The 20470-nt window shown below is 36.9% G+C and overlaps 1 protein-coding gene across 2 annotated transcripts in view; it reads left to right on the top strand.

Annotated features, from left to right (window-relative positions):
• Positions 1 to 20470, top strand: part of DROSHA (drosha ribonuclease III) — a 68624-nt gene that overhangs the window by 14457 nt on the left and 33697 nt on the right. For both annotated transcript variants that reach the window (XM_062568012.1, XM_062568011.1), the window contains exons 8-15: positions 1295 to 1381; positions 1488 to 1574; positions 4675 to 4746; positions 6313 to 6394; positions 7136 to 7210; positions 10586 to 10755; positions 15009 to 15133; positions 18574 to 18673. In XM_062568012.1, coding sequence (XP_062423996.1) covers positions 1295 to 1381; positions 1488 to 1574; positions 4675 to 4746; positions 6313 to 6394; positions 7136 to 7210; positions 10586 to 10755; positions 15009 to 15133; positions 18574 to 18673 — 798 coding nt within the window. The remainder of the gene's footprint in view (positions 1 to 1294; positions 1382 to 1487; positions 1575 to 4674; positions 4747 to 6312; positions 6395 to 7135; positions 7211 to 10585; positions 10756 to 15008; positions 15134 to 18573; positions 18674 to 20470) is intronic.

Genomic DNA, 20470 nt, shown 5'->3' with positions numbered 1-20470 from the left:
TCTTCAAGTGGGTGAGTATGTTATGTCCCTCTCTGTGAAGGGAACACTTTAAAAAAAAAAAAAAAAAAAAAGGAAAGGAAAAGTGAACAAATTAGTAACTTTGCTGCCGGCAGCAGCAGCAAGCTTGTCGGGAGGTGGTGTTGCCTCTGCGCTACAGCATATCTGCGCCGCCAAATGCCAAACGATTTATTAAGTTCTTTACAAGTATATAATTAGAAAAAATGACTCCGTCAGCCTCCTGCAACACTTTCCTATAATGAAAGCGCCTTTCCTTTGAAAAATGTTGTTGAAGTAGTGCTCGGTTATTTTCCTTAGAAATATTCATTTGTACAGAATATACGCTGTGATCAATATTGTTGCTGGAGATAGAAAGAATGCTTGGACCACCCCAGTTTTTTTTTGTTTGTTTGTTTTAAGAATGAAAAACTCATATTGTGAAAACATTCAAGAACATTAATATGGAGGTTTTACAATACAAAAATGTAATTTTCCTTGAAGATTTTAGTTTTTCAGTATGCCCTTTTATACATATATATTAAAATGCGTTCTTGTATTTCTCTGCAGTTAAGAATTTGTGTTTCTATTACAAAAGATAAATTATTCAATTTCAGAAAAATTGCCCTCATCTGAAGTTTACAGTAAATTACTCCAGTCTTGGATCAGTTCCTCCCCATGTTGTTTCTAGCACTTGTGCAGAGGAGGGAGCGTTTTTTAACAGGAGAGTTAAAAAAGCTGAAAGCCGCCCCGGGCAGATGGGACCTCGCGCCCTGGCAGGCAGAGCGGGGCCCTCAGTGGCTCCCCCCAAGCCCTTCTCGTCAGGCCGTGGCTTTGCCCCCACTGCCCGATGAGCTGGCGCTGGTCCATCTTGATAACATGCTTTGAGATCTTCTGATGCAAGGTCCGAGTTTAATTTCCCCAAAGTTCGTTCTCTCTTTTGTTTTTTTAATGAATCCCCTGAAATAAACTTACATAAGAGAAGAGGAAAGTAGTCTGGTATGTAGATGACTGACTGCTATGCATAAGAAAGATGGAAAATGAAATGGAAAATAAAGAAATTATAGCTATGTTTTTCACCTTTCTTTTTTTTTGGCTTTGAATAGCTTTAAAAATACTTCTGAAAGTGAAAGCATAGAGAAAGCCTCCTTCCTTCTTCCTGGGGTACTTAATTATGACTACCTGTTTTATTTAATTTTTCCTAGTGCATATTTCATGGCTATTAGAAATGCTTTATTCTGCCTTTTTATCTAAATTTGCCTTGACTTTCCACATAATTCTGCTTATCTCTTTCTTTAAGCCCATTAAACCATGTCGCCCCATGACCAACAATGCTGGAAGACTGTACCACTATCGAATTACAGTGTCACCTCCCACGAACTTCCTAGTAAGTATTTTATAAGTAATTTTAACTAGAACTCTAATCTTATGCTCAGAGGTAGAGGTAGTACTGTTTCTTGTTTACTCTGTGGTGATTTTATTTGCTTTTTCAGACAGACAGACCTACTGTTATTGAATATGATGACCATGAATATATCTTTGAAGGCTTCTCCATGTTTGCGCATGCACCATTAACAAACGTAAGTATGTTGATCACTTTATACATAGGATTTGTCTGGAAGGAAAGCTGTTTCTGTCCTGAAATAGCACTTCTGTACAGCAGTAGCACATGTGTGTTACAAGCCTCGTCCCAGCATGGGGAGCAGAGTAGCTTGTGCTAATGAGTCACAGGTTTTGTCATGACTAATTGGAGTAAGCATTGCATTCAAACTGCGACTGGGGCTGTGATGTGCAACAAAGTAGTGTTCTTAACGTATTTCACAGTTTGAAAATGAAATAATCCATGGAATAACTTGTTAAAATTGGATTTAAACTGGATGAACAAGTTTGTTAATTTGAAAAAAATAAAGTTTTTTTTAGAAGTCTCCCTATTTATTTAGCAGCAAATAGGGACTGGACTTGTTCAGTTTCAACTCTAAAGGGATTTTTCTTTTCCAAAAGTTGTATCTACTGTTTTATAACATTTGTTTAGCTTATTCAGGAACTGGTCATGTTATGATTTTTGTCAAAGGTCGTAGGTATTTAAAGTGAATTACTTAATTGCTTGAAAAGCGAATATAACAAAAAAATGGGCATGTTTGATACCTGACCATCCTTCTACTTTTCCAGCTTAGAGTGTGTTAGTAATATCTAAATGAAAAATATGAAACTGCATTTAAAGATTATCTTAGTATTTCAAGAACTCTTTTTTTTCAAATGCTTTAGGGTACCATCATCTGTTTCTTTGTTTTTATACCTCCTGTTAAGAACACCACCAATGCCAAGAGTGGCTCTCGGTGCAGGATTGGGAGGGACCTAAGAATTCTGGAATTGAGAGGCACTGAGAAGAAAGTATTTTTTTTTTTTTTTTGCTTTTTTTCTCTCCCAGTTTGCTTACATAATACATATATGACATGGCTTGCCTTTTGGCGAGCAGGGGAAGGGACTGCATCTGATTTCTTGTTGGTGCAAAGTAGGGGGAGAGCAGAGTTCAGCTGGTAGGCTTGCAATGCAAAGCACTCCCGCCCTGTGGCGTTCACGCAGCCTGGAGGTTCAAGGCATGTTTGGCCTGAGGCATTACATTTTCACTTTCAAAAAGCAAAAAGGAAAAACTGTGTTTCCCCCCCCCCCCCCCCCCCATTACAAGGATACAGAGACTACCTTGTCGTTATCGTTTTATGTCTGCTATAAGATAGGAAGCCAGAGAGTTCTGGAAATCTTTTTTCTATTAAGAAAACCAGAGATCTCTCCTGATCTGGCATGAGTGGTTGCTGAAGGCATTCAGCTGACTCTTCCTGTAATGTGCCTGTTTTGCAGCTTCCAAACTATCAGAACGTTGTAATTTCTCGTTCCAAGTAGAGGAAGATTTTCAGGAGCAAATGATTATTGTCTCACAGACAGTGAGTCTCACTGTCCTGAGAAGGATTTTGGCAACATGAAAACTGCTATTTGAGAGACATGGAATGTATTTGATACAAGGGAGGTAGCTAAGGGTAGCAAAAACAGAGATCTGAACACTAACATCTTTGAGTGAAATTAATTTGTATAATTTGAAGTCTTAGCTTGCACACTATTGGAGGTCTCTATCACTTTTGTTATTATTTTTCAGTAATAATTGAGCTAGTCTGATATTAGGTGAAATGGTTTGTATAGTGACACGAGGAATTGTCTTTTTCATAATGGAACTACCAAAGCAATTTTATAGTACTGACCACATGTTTCTTTACTGTTTATTTGTATATGTATATTTGGTTCTTTACATGGAACTAATTCATGGAGATTAGGACGTGGTCACTTCTCTGAAGCATTCATTTTCTGCTTACTACAAAGAAAAATACTGTAGATAATCAAATTTTTGAATCAGAATATTCTGCCTTGGTTGAACTTGCACATTAGAAAATAAATAAGCACTCCCTATACCTATACATTTTTGAAAAGCATTGCTAATTTAAATATGGCAATTTTTCCTTTCTCAGATGCTACATGAGGCATCTTACTGTCAAGATTTTTTTATTTATTTTGGCAACATTTAATATTAGAAAAGTTTTTATCAAATCCTAGGAAATACAATTTGTCCTTGTGTTTGTTTGGGGTTTTTTTGGTTTAGTTCTTTAACCTTTATATAAGGGTGTAAGTAGCAGGCTGGAGAAGAATGACCACAGCAGTTGCTGATGGAATCATGCCATCTGCAGCTTGTGTGTAGGCAAAATAGCCAATTGTTTATTTAACAGTGGGCCATAAGAAAATGTGAGGAGAATATTGCACCTCTGCTGAGTCCGTAGATTTCAGTGCATCTCCAATACAATTCAAATCTTTTTGTGTGCATATTGATGCAAAATAAAAACCTTGGGTTGCTTCAGTTTCATAGGTCATTGAATTCTTTTGAGATTGTTTCTTATGTTTGCAAAAGCAGTGAGTAGTAGAACTTGCTAACAGTTACAAGAGTTGTAAACATGTAGGGTGGGATTTAGTTATGTCTGTAGTCTTTTAGAAATTCAGCTTTGTTGCTTCAAAAAAATCCCATAAAAAAAAAAAAAAAAAAAAACTTCAAAAGTCCATAGAGTTTACAAGCATGAGTAACGAAAATGAATTAAATGTTTGTCTTATTAGTTAATAGAGCAAAATTTTAAAATTTTTAAAATATTTATTGAATAAAATTTTTATAAACCTGTAAATCCATCCTGAAAGCTCCTACATTCTGTTTCCATTGCTTTAAGCCATATTTTAGGACAGTGTAGCTAATACAATTGGCAGCACGCTAAAAACACTTTGCCTTCCGGTCACTGGATCAACCTGGCATGTTGTATCATCAACAATAATTTACCAACAACTGTATGTTTTAAAAGTGAGGGAGGAAATGGATTACCAAGCTTTGTTTTTTCCACTCAAAACCTCATCTCCAGCAGATGGCATTATTTAATCATCCTTTACAGTCCCTCTTATCAGCCTGGGCTTATTGCAGAGATGGAGATTAGACTTCCCTTACGCTTGCGCTCCTGTCTTTTGCATGATCTCATTGCACAACTGTTTTAATAAGTGCCTTCTTGATCCTACAGTAATACCTTTGCATGCAAAATTTTATTAACTATACAGTTAATCGCTGCATTGCTTTTCATGCTGAATCTCTATTTTACCTTCCAGATTCCTTTATGTAAAGTAATCAGATTTAACATTGACTACACAATTCATTTCATCGAGGAGATGATGCCTGAGGTAAGAAGGATAATTAGTCAAAAGCCAGAGTGGGTTGGGAGTCGTTGGTGTGCTTAATGGATTAAACTCTACAAAATCTCGTCTTGTGAAGTCTGTAAGAGCCAGGCTGTGTCCTGGGTGAATGGCCGAAAGGGAATTCGCGCTCACAGGTACTAGCATAAAACCATCTACCTAGGTATCGTATGTTACAATCAAATACTAAGAACTGCTTGTGCCCGTAGCTTCTTTTCAGTTTAAGCTGCGTAAGTGTCGACTGTTCTATCTGTGAGCTAAGTTAGACATTATCCTTCTTTTACAGATTAAAAAAAAAAAAAAAAAAAAAAAGAAGCCTGCAGAACTGATTTGCAAGGGCCACATAAGTCAGTGGCAGAGCTGAAACTTTAAAGCTGAATGTGAGGCTCTAAAGATCACTCACTGGTAGTTAATATAAGCTGATGCCAAAACAAATTTCCTGTAGATGCAAACAAAGCAAATTAAGTTCATAATCTGTTTTTTATTACAAACCAGTCTCTGGTGAAGCCAGTTTGTGAAATAAATTGCTGGAGTGGAACAACATGTGTGGGTACAGAAATACCCCTGCATATTAACTACAAAGATAGGATCAGTGTTTAATTTAGCCACATATATTTACATTTTTTACTAATTCTCTCTCTTTTTTGTTGCTCAGCAGCAAACTTATCTAAATATATGCAAGAGCCTTAAAATTCCCCCAAAAGATAAATGTGATCAGTGCAATTCCCATCTCATTATTGAATATGCTATGTTGTCTTCAAATCTTTCTCTAAAATAACTAATAGCCGTTAAGCAAAATAGGAAATTTGACATTTTTGGGGGAGTCCTGGTCCTTTAGCTGTGGTCATAGCACTACTTGCAAACCTTATTTACCAGTGCATTCTTGTGAAAGAGGTTCTGTTGCTGAAATTTATGGACAGCTTTATATACATACAATTTTTGTCTAGTGACCCTGGTTCTGTTTCTTCAGGAAGGCTTTTTAAAGGAACAGTTCCTTCATTTATGACTGAAAGCTGTGTGCTTTGGAGTAGCTGCTTTCCAACTTGATGAAAAGCGCACACTTTCTCTCTCTCCCTCTCTCTCTCTCTCTTTTTTTTTTTTTTTTGTTTCCTTATTTCTGTTTTTTCTTGTGCTAGCTCCTAAGGTCATAGTCCTCAATTTTCAATGAACCAATTTGTTGCTGAGAAGGTGACTGTAATATCACAGAGCGTGACTTATAAGTTCTTAGTGAGAACATTTAGGAAAAACAGAATTATGAGAAAGATCCTTCTTAGAAGTATTGGTGCTGGTAAATTATAGCCTCAATAATTTTGACCTGCAGTGTGGATTTGGGCATTTAATAAAGATTCCTTAGTGTGTATTGACAGTGCTTTCTGAAGCCTGTGATACGTTGGATGACTTACAGATACATCAATACTGCTTCCAAAGTCCAATGCCTAGAGATCAGTGAATATGAGGAGACTGTTTTTCTCAATATATTTAACTAACTTTGAGTGGCATTGTTTGTATTGTAGTAGTACATAATTACAACCCTGTCTTAACTTTTTTCCCCAGAATTTTTGTGTGAGAGGTCTTGAGCTGTTTTCTTCTTATCTATTCAAAGATATTTTGGAGCTCTATGACTGGAATCTTAAAGGTAACTATTTTACTTGGAAAAGGAACCAGTACACAGAAACAGAATCTGCAGGTGTATTTTGGTGTCTTGACTTTGTGGAGATGTACTTTGTACTTGTTGTTAAACACGAGAATACAAGTGTCATATATTTTGTGTAACTTTCTTTGGTTTGATACTAAATGTATTTTAGTATTAATTTTGTTTCATATCCCTGGTTTTGTTTGCGCTTTCTTTTTTATGCCAAGTACGTACTGTTTTGATTTTTATTTTCCTACAAAGTTTTGGGTAATGAAATCAGAAAGGAAAAACACAAAGTAACATGCGGAACATTTCATTTTTATCTCTGTTCATCATTATAAGAAAAAACTATTATTTGGGAGAGACTAATCAAAATACCAGTGTTTGTGCTTGTGTGTGTATTTGTGTTCTAATCAGAGTTTTAAGTGCATTGATTATATAAACAGTTTTTTTTTCTTTTCTGTATCACCCTCTTAAATAGAACTAGTTTTGGGATTTTTTTTTTTAAGGCTATTGCAGTTTCTTTTGAACTTGTCCATGTGGAAGCATTCATTAGAAGCTGTTATTCTGTTCCTTTCTGCTTTGTGTTTTATCACCTTTCTGTTTGAAACTTAGGCCCTATAAAATTTATCACTCTATACTGATTTTATCTTGGGCAGAGTTTCTGTCTTTTGGGTTTCTTTTCTCCCTTCTTTTGCAAATAAGTTATTGTATCTAAATTTTCTGTAATTTTTTGTATTCAAGGTCCTTCACTTGAAAACGATTCTACTTGCTGCCCAAGATTTCACTTCATGCCACGATTTGTGAGATTCCTTCCAGGTAACAATTATATTATGTAGCTTTATGGAAATGAGAAGTTAATAAAAAAGAACGGTTATTACAAATGAAATGATTCATTCAGTGTAGCAGTGATTATGGTGATTCCCTCCCCAATATTATGACTGTTTTGCTTAGAACTGTGAGAAGTAGGGTGTGGACAGACAGGCTAGGTCTTGTGTCCAGCCGGTCTCTATCACGAGGCTTTTGCAGGCATTGGTGGGTCGTTCTTGCCCTGTCCTGCGATGGAGCAGTGGGGCTTGAGGAGTGTCATTTTCTGCTGTCCTACATGAAACAGTCTGAATTTCATGCTCCCTCTGCTTTTCAAGATATGTGTCATGATTATGTTAGGATTTTCAATACGCAGTTTTGAGGGTCAGCACACCTGAGCCTAAGTTGTTCTGTTTGTTAATTGCTTTGCCTTAATGCAAGCTTAGATACTGCAGCACACAGTGAAAGACAGAAAAGCAACATTTCCGTGTGATTCAAATGTTGCCTTCCAGCCAAGGACAAGCTTCAATGTGAAGAGTTATGCTCATGCTGAGTGATCAGCTTATACAGGCATTTAGCACATCCTAAGATACTAGGACAGACTTTCAGTTGATATAAATATCATAGCTCCACTAAATGTATCCTGCTGAGGTCCTGCCGGTGGTTGTTCCAAAGGGTTGGATGGGCAGGAGGATGTGTTCAGCTGTTGGACTGAGCGTGTAGCTGAGACGTGGCGCATCTTCATCAAGAAAACTGTGGCCTGGAGATGCTCTCTGCTCTGGGCTTTGAAACTTAGTTGGAATATTAATTATAGCTGTAGCTAAATGAGGTTTGGCTAGCTGCTGTGGAGAGTACTGATGGCTAGATGACTATATTTCTAATTGTTGTTCCTTCCTGGATTCGTACCACTATTCAATCAGAAGCAGAGCTCTGAGGCTTGCTAGCAAACATTGATTCAGTTCTGCTAAAGCAATTTACAAAATAAGCCATCAAGCCACATGTGGCTGATTAACTTGACCTCATCACAAAATGAAAACAAGTTTGACCTGCCTGGATTGTGTAGCTTGAGGGTGTTTTCCTGTTAGTTTGGGGGTTTTGTGTTCTGATTCATTTTATTTCAGTTTAGAAGTCAGCTCTTTCTGCACCGTTGGATTGTTCATTGACTGGGGAGATAAGTCTCTGTTTGTGTACTTCTCTATGATTCCTTTTTGAGGTTCCCATCCCTCCAGCTCTTAGCAAAAATGACTTTTTTCATGTTATTTCTGCATGGTTTTTTTTTAGTATCTTTATGACAAATACTTTTTAAATAAAGTTTGTAATTTAGATAATTTATTTTCTGAGATGTCCATAGAGATTATTAATTTCAAGAGAGTGAAAATCTATTTCCTTCAGGTATGTTTACAGGAGACTATTTATCTGTATTTCTTCAAAGAAGATATATTAGTGCAACAGATGCCCACACATCCATCAAGTGCCTCCTTAAAGATGGAAATGAATTGCTCATTTCCCATCCCCTCCACTTTTCTTTCGTATTTTTCTCACATAGTGTAAAGAAACCCAGCTTCATGATGTCAGAATTTCTGTGTGGGTTACTTACAGACACAGACGTTGTGGCAGTTGTGAACTTTGAGCTATTTGTATCAGGTTTGCCAAGTGCCAGCTGTACAGAGCACACAGAATAGTTACCTTTTTTTTTTTTCCCTTCCCCTCTTGGTTTTTTATGATGATCAACATATTAGAGAGTAAGAGACTAGAGAAAACTCTCTGACTTGACAAATGCAGTGTGTTTTGACCCGAGAAAGGTCAGGTCTCTGAACTATTGTTTAGCACAACTGCCTGTAGCAACTTGTCCTCTTCCTGGCACTGTTCAATAAGTAACATTACTTGTTCTTTTTCATTGATTGCTGGACATGGGCTCTCTGTTGCTGAGCCATATAAAGTAACAGTTGGCAAAAATGCCAACAAAAATCTTCTAAACTTGAGTCTTTCTTTAATTCTAGGATAAACTTTCCAAATTTAAAACCTGTTTTGCTATTCAGGTGACCAGTATGGCTCTCTTTCTGCCTCTATAGATCTTCAGAAGTATTTTCTCTCTCAATTCTTCCTTGGAATATATTTTTCCTGTTTTAGATTCCTCTTTCATATTTAAATGATGTTAATTGTTCTAAGTGGTTGCTAGACCAACTTATATCATTCCTCTTCATCTTCTCATACTGTAGTGCTGTAATCCCAATTAAAGTAGAAGTGCATATCCCTTCATGTATGTTGTAGAGGAAATTGTCTTAGGCAGCTACTGTTGTGATGCAGCGGTTCAAATAGATTTTTTTATATGTCTGTGTGCCTAATACCACATTCCCTGTGCTCTGTATTCTTGCTCAATATCATTGTAAGGCCTTATCTATGTTTTTTCTCCGTTCTTTTTTCTGCGTATAGCAATACGGAGAGTGTACTCAGTGGCAGGACCAGATTGCTGCTTCTCTCTAGGGAAGGGAGATCAATGTTTGTGCTTCTGTGGGCACGAATCTTGAAGATGCCTCCAATGTCTACAGATTAAATCCCTATTATTTAAGGAAGACGTATGAGAGAGTTGTGTCAAAATTAAAGAGCCATTGTAGCATATCTATCTCATATGAGCTGACATACTGAATTTGAATAGTCAGTCTTCTGTGTGGTGGTCTGTCAAGACCATCACTCATTCATCTTTGCTGTTTTCATCTGTGCATCTGTAGCTGGCTGCCTGGAGCTAGTAGGATGTTTATTATACTCTCTTCCTTCACAACAAGCAGCCCTTACTGTGCGTGTTTCCTGGGGTCTTAGAAATATTTAGCAGTCTTCATGGGTGCTTCATTCATTTAGTGACAGAAGAGAGCGTGAGACTCTTTAATCTTCATTGCTGCAGATACAGCATATAAGCACTACAAATGACTTTAAAATGCAAAGATAACTTATTGCATTCACCCAGAAGTGTCCCATAAAATTTTTGAGTGTTCTTTAAAAAAGCCACATAAATGCCTAAAAGGCTTTTTAACTGTTCTTGTAAAAGGAGTGATAAAAGTGTGAGAAGGAAGACATAACTGGACAATGTAACTTGTTGTTCTGCCTGCTCATTTTAAAGTTATTCAGCAAGTTGGAAACTTCAGCTTTGCAGTATGATGAAACTGTTATTTTTGCTACCATTACAATTATTGCTTCCAGTGCAGCAAAGAAGTGTATGTGCACTATTCATCAATAAAACACTTGCCTTTTTATTTGTCAAGTTGCTTAAGCATTTTGCATTTTATTTTGCTTATCTGAATATTTTATTTGTTCTGCATATTTTCTCTTTTGCTAATGCTTTAGAAACAAGTATCTGAAATGTGATGGGTTTTTTTTCATGTTGTTTTTAAGATGGAGGGAAAGAAGTACTGTCAATGCATCAGATTCTTCTCTACTTGTTACGATGCAATAAAGCTCTGGTGCCTGAAGAGGAGATTGCCAACATGCTTCAGTGGGAAGAACTAGAATGGCAGAAATACGCAGAGGAATGCAAGGGGATGATTGTTACCAGCCCTGGCATGGTAAAACAAATAATTCTGATTTATGAATAAACCCATGACACATGCATGTCTTGTTTCAGAGAGTCTCCTATAGGCTGAATTGTAAGTTGAAAAAGTATGAAAAAGATGACCTATAACAGTTGCAGTTCACAATAGGAAAAGCAAGTTCACTTATTCCAACCCTGGCAAGAATTACACCCTCTGCTGTCCTGCTGAAGGAAAGGTTTCCAGATCAGCACTGTTTCAATGTGCACATTAGATGTAATAGCTATATTTAGTTATGTCAGACCTTAGTTTGTGCCTCCTACTTTCATATTTTTTATAACAGTCTTTATCTGCATGATCACATTCTTTTTTCTGTGGCACGAACCCAGAGAATTAGTAATTATTTTTGCTTTTCTTTCATCTTCCTCTTTTGAACCCCAACTCTATTTAATGTGCTCTATCCAGATTCTACCCCGAGTAAGCAAAAGGTCTTTTCTGCCTGTGTGTTTTTTCACCTGGTTCCTATGCTGCTGTCACTCATACCAAAGAATTTCATGCGCATTAATGAATGCATCCATTAATTTTCAGTGCCAAACTTGAAACCTCTGTGATCTTAACATTTTCTGAACAGTTAGTATTTTAAAGCATATGTTCTCAGAACACAGCTCCTTTCCACTCCAATATTTATGCAGATTTAGCCTATTTTTCTGAATTTCACACTCTAGGAATGAGCACAAGAATAAATGGTATCCACTAAGAATGGCAGGATTCTGTTTATGCAATTTGGTCAGGAACACAAAGATGGCATCTCTGTAGTAGAGGCATATTTTGGACTTCTTATTTTAGACTGCCATCCGGCTTTCTGAATTGTAAGACCTTTCTTGTTGACTTCATTTTCCCTCCTTGCTCATTGCACAATCTCCCAACTTCTCCTGAAAATATGTAACTTAGAATCATTCCTAAAGAGAAATTTACTTTGCTCACTGAAAAACCTGACTCCAAGTTGCAGCCAGAATAACTACCTAGATATATTTTTACAGCCCTTGTTTTTAACTGTGGCAGCATTACATTTAGTAAATTACTTTGTAAGCTAATCAGAACTTGCCAGGATATATTTTTTTTTCCTTTATTTCATTCTAAGTATTTCCTTCTAAATGAAGCTTTCTGCACCAAAAAGGAAAATAAACCCATCTCTAGGAACATCAATACATGGGAACTCTCAGTATGGAATATTTAACTTGAAGTGGTTAAAACTGAGTTTGATAACATAAATTGTTAGACAATCTTAACCATCTAGCTTAATGTTCTCTATAGCCTCCATGGACTCCCATACAAGGCACAAGGTAGTATACTGGTCATCAGCCTGCAGATGGTATACACTGACATAGCTTCACGAGTTTTGCTGAAGCTATGCTGATTTCTGCCACTAAAAACTTGGTCTTTCTTGTTTTTTCTGTATATCTTAGCATAAAGGTATGTATATATACTCATTTTTATGTGATTGAAAGAGCTGTAAATGTGTTTATGCACAAGGCAATGAAGTTTGTGATTGATGGTGTTAATTGTGGGATTTTGTGTGATTTTACCAAACTTAGCATTCTACAATACAAAAATTTTTAGGGATGTGTATGGATAACAAAATACATAAGTGTAAAAGAAATTTGCAACACTTTGAAAAATGGTCATGTTATAATGCCATCCTTAGAGAATGTTTTTTCTCTCAAGAAGGTTGTAATGATTTTTTTTCTTAGTGTGTGGATTTTTTTCAGTTGATTGCATCATGTTCTGTTGAGTGTAGAAGTAAGTGAGAAATAGAGTATGGAAGTATTTTCTGCGCATTTTACCACATGTTATAAGATGAAACAGTTCTATTATAGAGACAATGTGAAACTGTTTTATAAAATGACAGCTCTTCAATTCGATTTTATCTACTTGACAGAATGAAGTAAAACACTAAATTTTATTTTGCTGCTTTCCTCCACAATACCACTTCAGAAATAATAATTCCTCCTGAGAACAGATCCAGTATTTCTGTACATATGGCATTATTTTAAAATGTGAGGTGTACATTTGCGCAATGGAGAAAGGAAAAAAAAATTGACAGGCATATAAATCTCATTTATATATGTACATCTCTCTCTCTCTCTCTCTCTCTCTCTCTCTCTCTCTCTCACACACACACACGCACACACACGCGCGCGCGCACACACACATGTATATTTATATATTTATTTTAACACTCTTTTGTACTACATCAGCCTGCAGTCCCACCATGCCCACTTTTCTGAGCAAAGCCTTGACCGATGAGGTTTGGAGTAGGAAACAAAGGTAATAGCCCTCTGCTGCATTAGACTTTCCTTGTTTTGGATGAGATGTTAAAAGCAAGATTCTCGTTTGTGCTTATTAGATGATCTCTCACAGCACCTTTAAAAGAAGAGAGGGATAAAAATCTGAAAGAATAGCATTTAATTTGTTTGTATCCTCTCTGCTGGTGCATACGTATTATATGTTTGTGTATGATGCTGTCTAGGCTCAGTTTCATTCATTTACTTATTTAACCTTCGGAAGCAACACAGAAATGTGGAAAATTTCAAGAGATAAATGTTGGCTTATTTCTTTAATATATTGACTGTAATCAATATATGGAGGATAACGATTGTTTTGTGTTCTGTTAATCAGGTTTTGCCACCTTTGTTTTTGGAGGGACTGTTACTGCATAGCAAGGCAGGCTTTGTGTGTGTGGTTTTAAACCAGATGTACAAACTTCTTCATTTCTAATGTTAAGGGATGAGGGAGAAACAGCAAACAACTTCTACGAACATAATAAAAACTTCAAGTTTTGATTTTGTGCAGAAAACTACAAAAGCAGAAAAACTTAAGTTTCGTGACTTAAGCTCTGATTTAAAGAACAACCTTCTGCCTGCTGCAGATCCTCCCCATGTTTTTTTTATTAGAATTTGTTGTCCGATTCCTTTTTTATTGGAAACACCGTGTGGAAAACTTACTCTTTTTTTCACTAGCTTGCATGAGCAAACTGAATCTTGGATTATTCTTTAATCAGTTGAGTAGATGAAACTTTATCTTTTGTCATCCTGTCAAAAGGGAATTGGTAAGCCTTTTTCCCCTTGGAAAATGTTTCTCTACTTGAAAAGTCAAAGTTCTAGATAAGTTTTTCAGCAGTAGATGGGTAGTTTGGCCACCTGAGGAGGTTTACCTTTTCTTCCAGAATTGGCTTCATTTATCTGTGCAGAAAATTTTTTCTGTAAACAGTTCTGCAAAAGTGATTTGAAGGATTAAAGCTTTGTTCTTTGACATGGTTTGTGTTGTTTTCTTAGAAGAATTTCTGTAAGAAATTCTGAAACTCGTCTTTGAGAAAGTCTCAATGCTAAATTAACAGTTTTGAGGTGCAGGTAACCAAAAGTAATGCCCTTTTTCTGGAACTTTAAACAAGCAGAAAATACTGGCTTCATCCAGCTGATTGCATAGTGGGGAGTAAGTAGGTACATAACAAAGCAGCTTGCAAAGTGCTGGAGAAAATATTTATTTGGAGACAAACTGTGCACCTTCAACTGAGTTTTTAAATATGTTCAGTAAGCAAACAAGAACTCTGCAAGCAGCAGGTCTTCGGCAGTGATGAGTAATTACCCATTTTCTGCATTTTTAGAGGTGAAGTGAAAGTTGCCTCCTTCTACACAGTCCTTTTAACTATAAAAAGAACTTCTGTTTTGAAGTATGAAGAGGACAAAAGTCTTCCTCATTATACAAGATTGTATTTCTTCTCATACACATCAGCCTAGGAGCCTTTTTAAAAAGTGGCACAACAGGTTTTTATGCCATTTAGTCTGTGTAATTGAATGGGTCTAATAAGGGCTTCATTTATGATGGAAATCCAGAACAGAACTAAAATTAGAGAGGTAATCTGATCCTTGTCACCTACTCAGACATGTGGGAGCTTGGGTGCCAGAATACTACTCCTGATTTTATTTCCAGTGTGATGTTTGGTCAAGGGAAAGCTGCTTTAAGTTCTCAGAAAAAGACAAAATGCAAATTTCTTGACTGTAAAATGAAAATAAAAAGACTGACTTTTTTTTTTGTTGGGAAAGCCAAGTTAGTTAATCTTGATTCAGTCACTGTCATTGCCAAATATTGATTATAGTATAACTTTTATGTTTATTCTAATAAGCTTGGAGATTTGCTACTTCTTGGTTCCTGGACAGCATGGGCTAGATAGAGGCAATACCTTTTCCATGAAACTGTTGTTAATTAGGTGAATTCTGTTTTCCTCCTAGAAACCCAGCTCAGTTCGTATTGACCAACTGGACCGTGAACAGTTCAATCCTGATGTAATTACTTTCCCCATTATTGTCCACTTTGGGATACGACCTGCTCAACTCAGTTATGCTGGAGATCCTCAGTAAGATGCTTCTCCTTCAATCTTTTGTTCAGAAACTCATTACTGTTGTTATTTGTGGCTTACATAGGGCTTGTTTATGTGGTTATAGAGTCTGATGAAAAGCTTAGTGCCTATGGCTTTTGTAAATTAGAGAATATGAGGTCTAATTTGTTTTACTGGTTAAATTCAGGATTTTCTTTTGTAAACTTCAGTTTTCTGGAGTAAATATGCACACACAAGCAATATTAAATTTCTCTAGCTGAGAATAGCTCTTCTAGATCAAACTAAAGGTTCCTCTAGCTCCATGTTGTTTCTGTCAGTGGCCAGTGATGGATTTTTAAGAGAAGAATAGTATAACAGGAAAGGCAAAAAAACCCACTTCTTCAGACCTCCAGAGGTCTGTTGCACATGGACTTCAGAGCTAAAGGATATGTCATTTTATTTACGTGCCATAAATAGACCTTTCTTCCTTGAATTTCTCAAATCACTATCTGAACCTATTTGTGCTATTGACAGTCAGAAGATTGCAGATAGTCACTTCCCCATGACCACTGTGCATTATAGGAAAAAGGATCTTCATTTATTTCAGGGCTGCTACTTGATCATTTTATGAGGTGCTCTTCAGGTCTTATATCTAATAATGAATAATATAGCCATTTCCTATTTGCTTTCTTCATGTCATTCATGCTTATGTGCAGTCTGTCATATCCTTCTTAGTTGTCTGTTTTTATGACTGTCTCCTAGCTTGGAAACTCTTTCATTGCTAACACTTTTCTCTAAACTTTTTCCATCCTTATATAGAGAGGGAGGGTGGGGAAGAACATAGGGAAGGAGTAGTGAGGAAACCAGAGCTTCAGGCAGAAGAGCAGATACTTCTTCACTATGGATTTGTATAGTGGCATAATAGAGGATGTTGGAACTTTTTGTTCACAAGTCCTTTTCCTAATGATTGCTCATATTTTTAGGGAACTCTCCCAATAATTCAAAGATCTCTTTTTCTGGTTGATAACAGAAATACAGAGCCCCTCTCTGTGCATGCACAATTAAGGTGTTTTTTTCTCCTCTTGCATTTTTCTCCAGAGTCATTTAATGATGTTGAATTTTATCTGCCATTTTCTGGCACTCAGATGTTGTTATAATGTTCTACAACTCCTTGCAGTGAACTTTCAATTTACTACCCTGAATAATTTTATATCATCAGCAGATTTTTACCTAGCTGTTCACTCCTGTGGTTGTCAAGGATGTATGTAGGAGCTCTTTTTTTTTCATTTAGAGAAAACTGTTCCTTCTTGGCCTTCAAACTCAGCAATACTGATTTTACTAAATTCAGCACGCTTTCAGTTCCTCTGAAATACCTTTGATAGATTAAGAATGGAGAAGCAGCTTGTGCATGAATTTAAATTTACGTGTTAGGGTTGGGAAATAAAAAAGGCCTATCCAAATAACAGTACATTTTCTTTTTCACTTTGGGCATGACTTTATTTTTCTTATCCACAAAAGGAGAATAATTAGACCAAAGAGTATAAGAAAATACATCCCTGCCTTTGTTTTGATACTGAATTTCTTAATATTTATGAAATTGTAGTATCTTGCATATAAGACAGCACAAAAATACAAAGATTATTCTTCTCACATTTTTTATTATTAACTTTAAAACTTAAATGATTTTTTTTTCAAAAGTTGCATGGGAAATTTAGATGTGCTTCTTTTATTGAAGTAACAGTGTAGTTTTTGTGGAAGACCTTTGTGGTGCCATCATAAATTTCAGGCTTAACTCAAATGTATGTGTGTAATGTGTAGTATCTAGAAAAAGAGTTTCCTCTAGCATGTCTTTTCTTGCTGAGGTTCAGTAAGCTATTTTTGTTTTTGTTGTCCATTTGTTTATCATTCCTCAATCTTCACTGTAATAAAAGAGTTGGTTCCACCCATATTAGTACCAGTAGCAAAATCTATATTGAACTTCATAGTCTCTGGTTCTCTCATTTTTTGGGTTGAAACTTCCTCATGGCTTTCTTTTCTTTAGTTGGTTGATTTGTTGGTTATCTCATTTTTCTTCTTTGAATGGAGATTCATAAGAAATGGATGTGCTACAAAAAGCTATTCAGAAAGCTTGCAGAAATGCAGAGAATAGACGTAAGTAAAGTCTATGGATTATCCATTCCAGTCAGATGTGTTTGTAAACTCAAAAGACATGAAAATCTGTAGAGATGAAGAGCACACATTCAAGAATGATGTGGAGAAATAGCTATGAGAAAATGCCAATAAGAGAAGACATGTGTGTGCATGTGTGTGTACACGCATGCATGTGTCTGAGTGTGGGATGCTGGAAAGATATGAAATAGTAAAGTAGTCACTACTCCATTTAATGGGTTGCCACTGATGTGGCAACTTCATACTAAAACTATTATTCTAAGATGGTGCAGAAGAGTATCTCTTTGTAATGAAAATAAAAGAAAATGAAGCATTTAAGTAAACTTCTTCTTTCCACCTCTAAATTCCCTTCTTCCCATTAGAAGTCTGCTTTTTTTTGTGGGTGTTCTTGAAAAGTTCTGCAGCTTGTGATTCTTTTATGGTTATAGGCCTGTTTCCTGAGGGTCCAAGGTTCATGCCATGACTCTCTTGGGCAGTTCTCCCGTAGCAGCTCTTGAATCTATTAGTCAGTTGGAGCCAAATGCAATGGTGGGCTGTAGTCTACGAATGGGGTGCGGGCTTAGAAGTTTTGGGGAAGGTGGGTGATGCGTCGCAGAGGAACTTCCAGTGAGGGGGAAGTGCAGTTGTTTCGGGTCATGTGCAGTTAGGCACCCTTGAGGTATGAAGCAGGTAGACGGTTACAGCAAGAGAAGAAGGCAGAAACTTATATTCTAACCGCTGCGGAAGCTTTGCTTGCAGACTGCATTCAGCACGAATCCATAGGGATTCAAACTTTGTTATTTCACTGTTCACAGAATGACTGCCCGTTGCACCTGGCCTACAGAGCTTTTCTCCCTGTGCTGCACTGATGTGTTTCAGCCAATGTAGGACAGACACTTCTTGGAAAAAGTTACTATTTCTGTTCAGGGAGTGATAGGTGAACTTCGAGAAGGGGGAGTTTTCATACCATTTGAAAACATGCGCTTCTCAGATTTTTGCAGTGTCTAAATTGAGCTGTATCACAGTGTTTTCAGTACGTGGGGGTGACCCGTTGTTGAGGGCAGGTGGGCGTCTGGGACATCTGGGGTCTGCCCTGAGCTCTGCCGTCCCAGCCTCGCGCCGCAGGCCACGTCCGCAGCTCTGAGGCAGACGTAGCGACGCTGCGACCGCTCTTGGAAAATGCTTTGAGATTTCTCTGGAGTGAAAAGATGCCCGTAGAAGATCTGCATGCATGTAAATATGTTATTGGCAGCTGAGATGTTCATACAGCCAAGCTGCAGGAGTTTTTTGTTGTATTAACCAAAATATTTGTTTTCTCTTTTGTCCTTCAGATACCAAAAGCTGTGGAAGAGTTACGTGAAGCTGCGTCACCTGCTAGCCAACAGTCCCAAAGTTAAACAGGCTGATAAACAGAAATTATCGCAGAGAGAGGTACAGTGAGCCTTCCTGTAAACAATAATTAAGCACAGTAATACAGAATAGAATTAAGTCATATGACTGCCATTTTTATGGAAACAATTGAAATCCTTCACAAAAGATTTTCTTCTCAAGCTGTTACAGTGATTTTATTTTTATCCTTGCCTGTTAGTGAACAGAATTCTCTTCTTTTTCTTCACTCCCATTACCTTAAGTTTTTTTTTTTTTTTTTTAACTTGGTTATAGAAATGATCATTGTAGGACCATAACAGCACAATATCTTTATAGCCATTGCCATTAATGGTTCCAGGAATTAGTATGGGCGAGAACTTTTCATTCAGATAGCTCTTTTAAGTGGCTCATAAACATTTAAGCATTTTTCTTTTGAGAAAAAAAAAAAAATGCCAGACTTGAGCAAGCTTTTAAACTGTAATTTATTAGGCAGTGTTAGTGAAATTCTTAAAGATCTTTGATAGACAGAAACAACAGAACTCTTAAATATATGGAAGGTAAGGTTTGGCAGTCTTGCTAGAAAGGGATTTTTTTAAAAACAGTTGATATCATCCAGTTGTTTTTATTTTTAGTAGCCTTTAATGACAATTGAGGTGTGTGTTAAAATTGGTCTGTCTTTTTACCCCAAAGTGATGAGCAGTTCCTGAGTGCAGATGCTCAACCAATACAAAATTAAAATTAATAAGTAAAGTCACCTAAATAGAGACTAACACAACCTGCTCTGAGATATCCATCTTCTAACAACCTGGACTGAAACTTTGCATTTGTCTGGTGGCATGTCTAGCAGGCACTGTTAATTGGACAACTTCTGTAAAGGATAAATAGAGGAGGCAGGAACTCTGTTGGTAGAGAATAAATTTAATGCAGTGGTGTTGCATTATTTATTTATTTATTACAAAGCCAGGTGCTTTTCTGAGTTTTCCCCAGTTTGCTAATTCTGTAGCTGTGGGTGCAGTAGATGTTCAGTCTATCTGACAGTGCACATGATTTTATTATTACTGTAAAGCATAGTGTGTTGTTGCATGAGCAAGGGGCTTAATTAGCAGTTTATGTATGCCAGTATTAAATAAGTGCAAACCTCTCAACTTTCTTTGTAAATGGGAAGAACCACAATGTTGAAACTTATTTGTGCCACCATTTTAAGGACAAACAGATTTTGTCCCTAAAGGAGATATTTTTATCTTGCTACTGTTTTCCACACTCAGAGATCAAGTGGAAAGGAAGGTCGTTGTTATGAACATCTCTTCGTTAGTGGTTAATGGATGATTTATTTGTAAAATTGTAGTGGACTGGGTATAGGAGGGTGATTGTTTTTTGTAACAAAAAACAAAAATGTTCCGTTGGTATTTATCACTTATTGTAGTGCTCTGAGTTTTGTTCCTAGACTGTATTATTTAGGATGATGGGTTTCTGAAGTAAGTACTTGCCATCAGAGAGATATATAGGGCTGAAGTAAAAGCTTTATGCAAGGATAACCTATGCACTGTGACATTGGCGGTGTCAGTAACTTAATAGGAGTGTCTGGGTGCACCTGGCTGGCACGTGGGCTTTTCACGATTATGAATTACACCTGATGAGTAATACTGGAGTGTTCCCGAGCCAGTTAGCCTGCAACTACCGGTGGGTCTAGCGGCTGTCTCAGAAAACACCCAGTGGTACGATCTCCAAACACAAGTTTTGAACAATGCATAAGGAGTGCAATGCCATAAATGTTTCTAGTCCCTCTGCCATCAGTCATTCATTCCTACATGATCATATGATATTATTTGTGACAGTCATGTCTCAGGACTTTATTCCTCT

Source organism: Rhea pennata, chromosome 2 (assembly GCF_028389875.1).
Source record: "Rhea pennata isolate bPtePen1 chromosome 2, bPtePen1.pri, whole genome shotgun sequence".
NCBI classification, from domain to species: domain Eukaryota; kingdom Metazoa; phylum Chordata; class Aves; order Rheiformes; family Rheidae; genus Rhea; species Rhea pennata.
The sequence above is the reverse complement of the archived record's forward strand: the minus strand, read 5'-3'. Positions and strand labels throughout refer to the sequence as shown.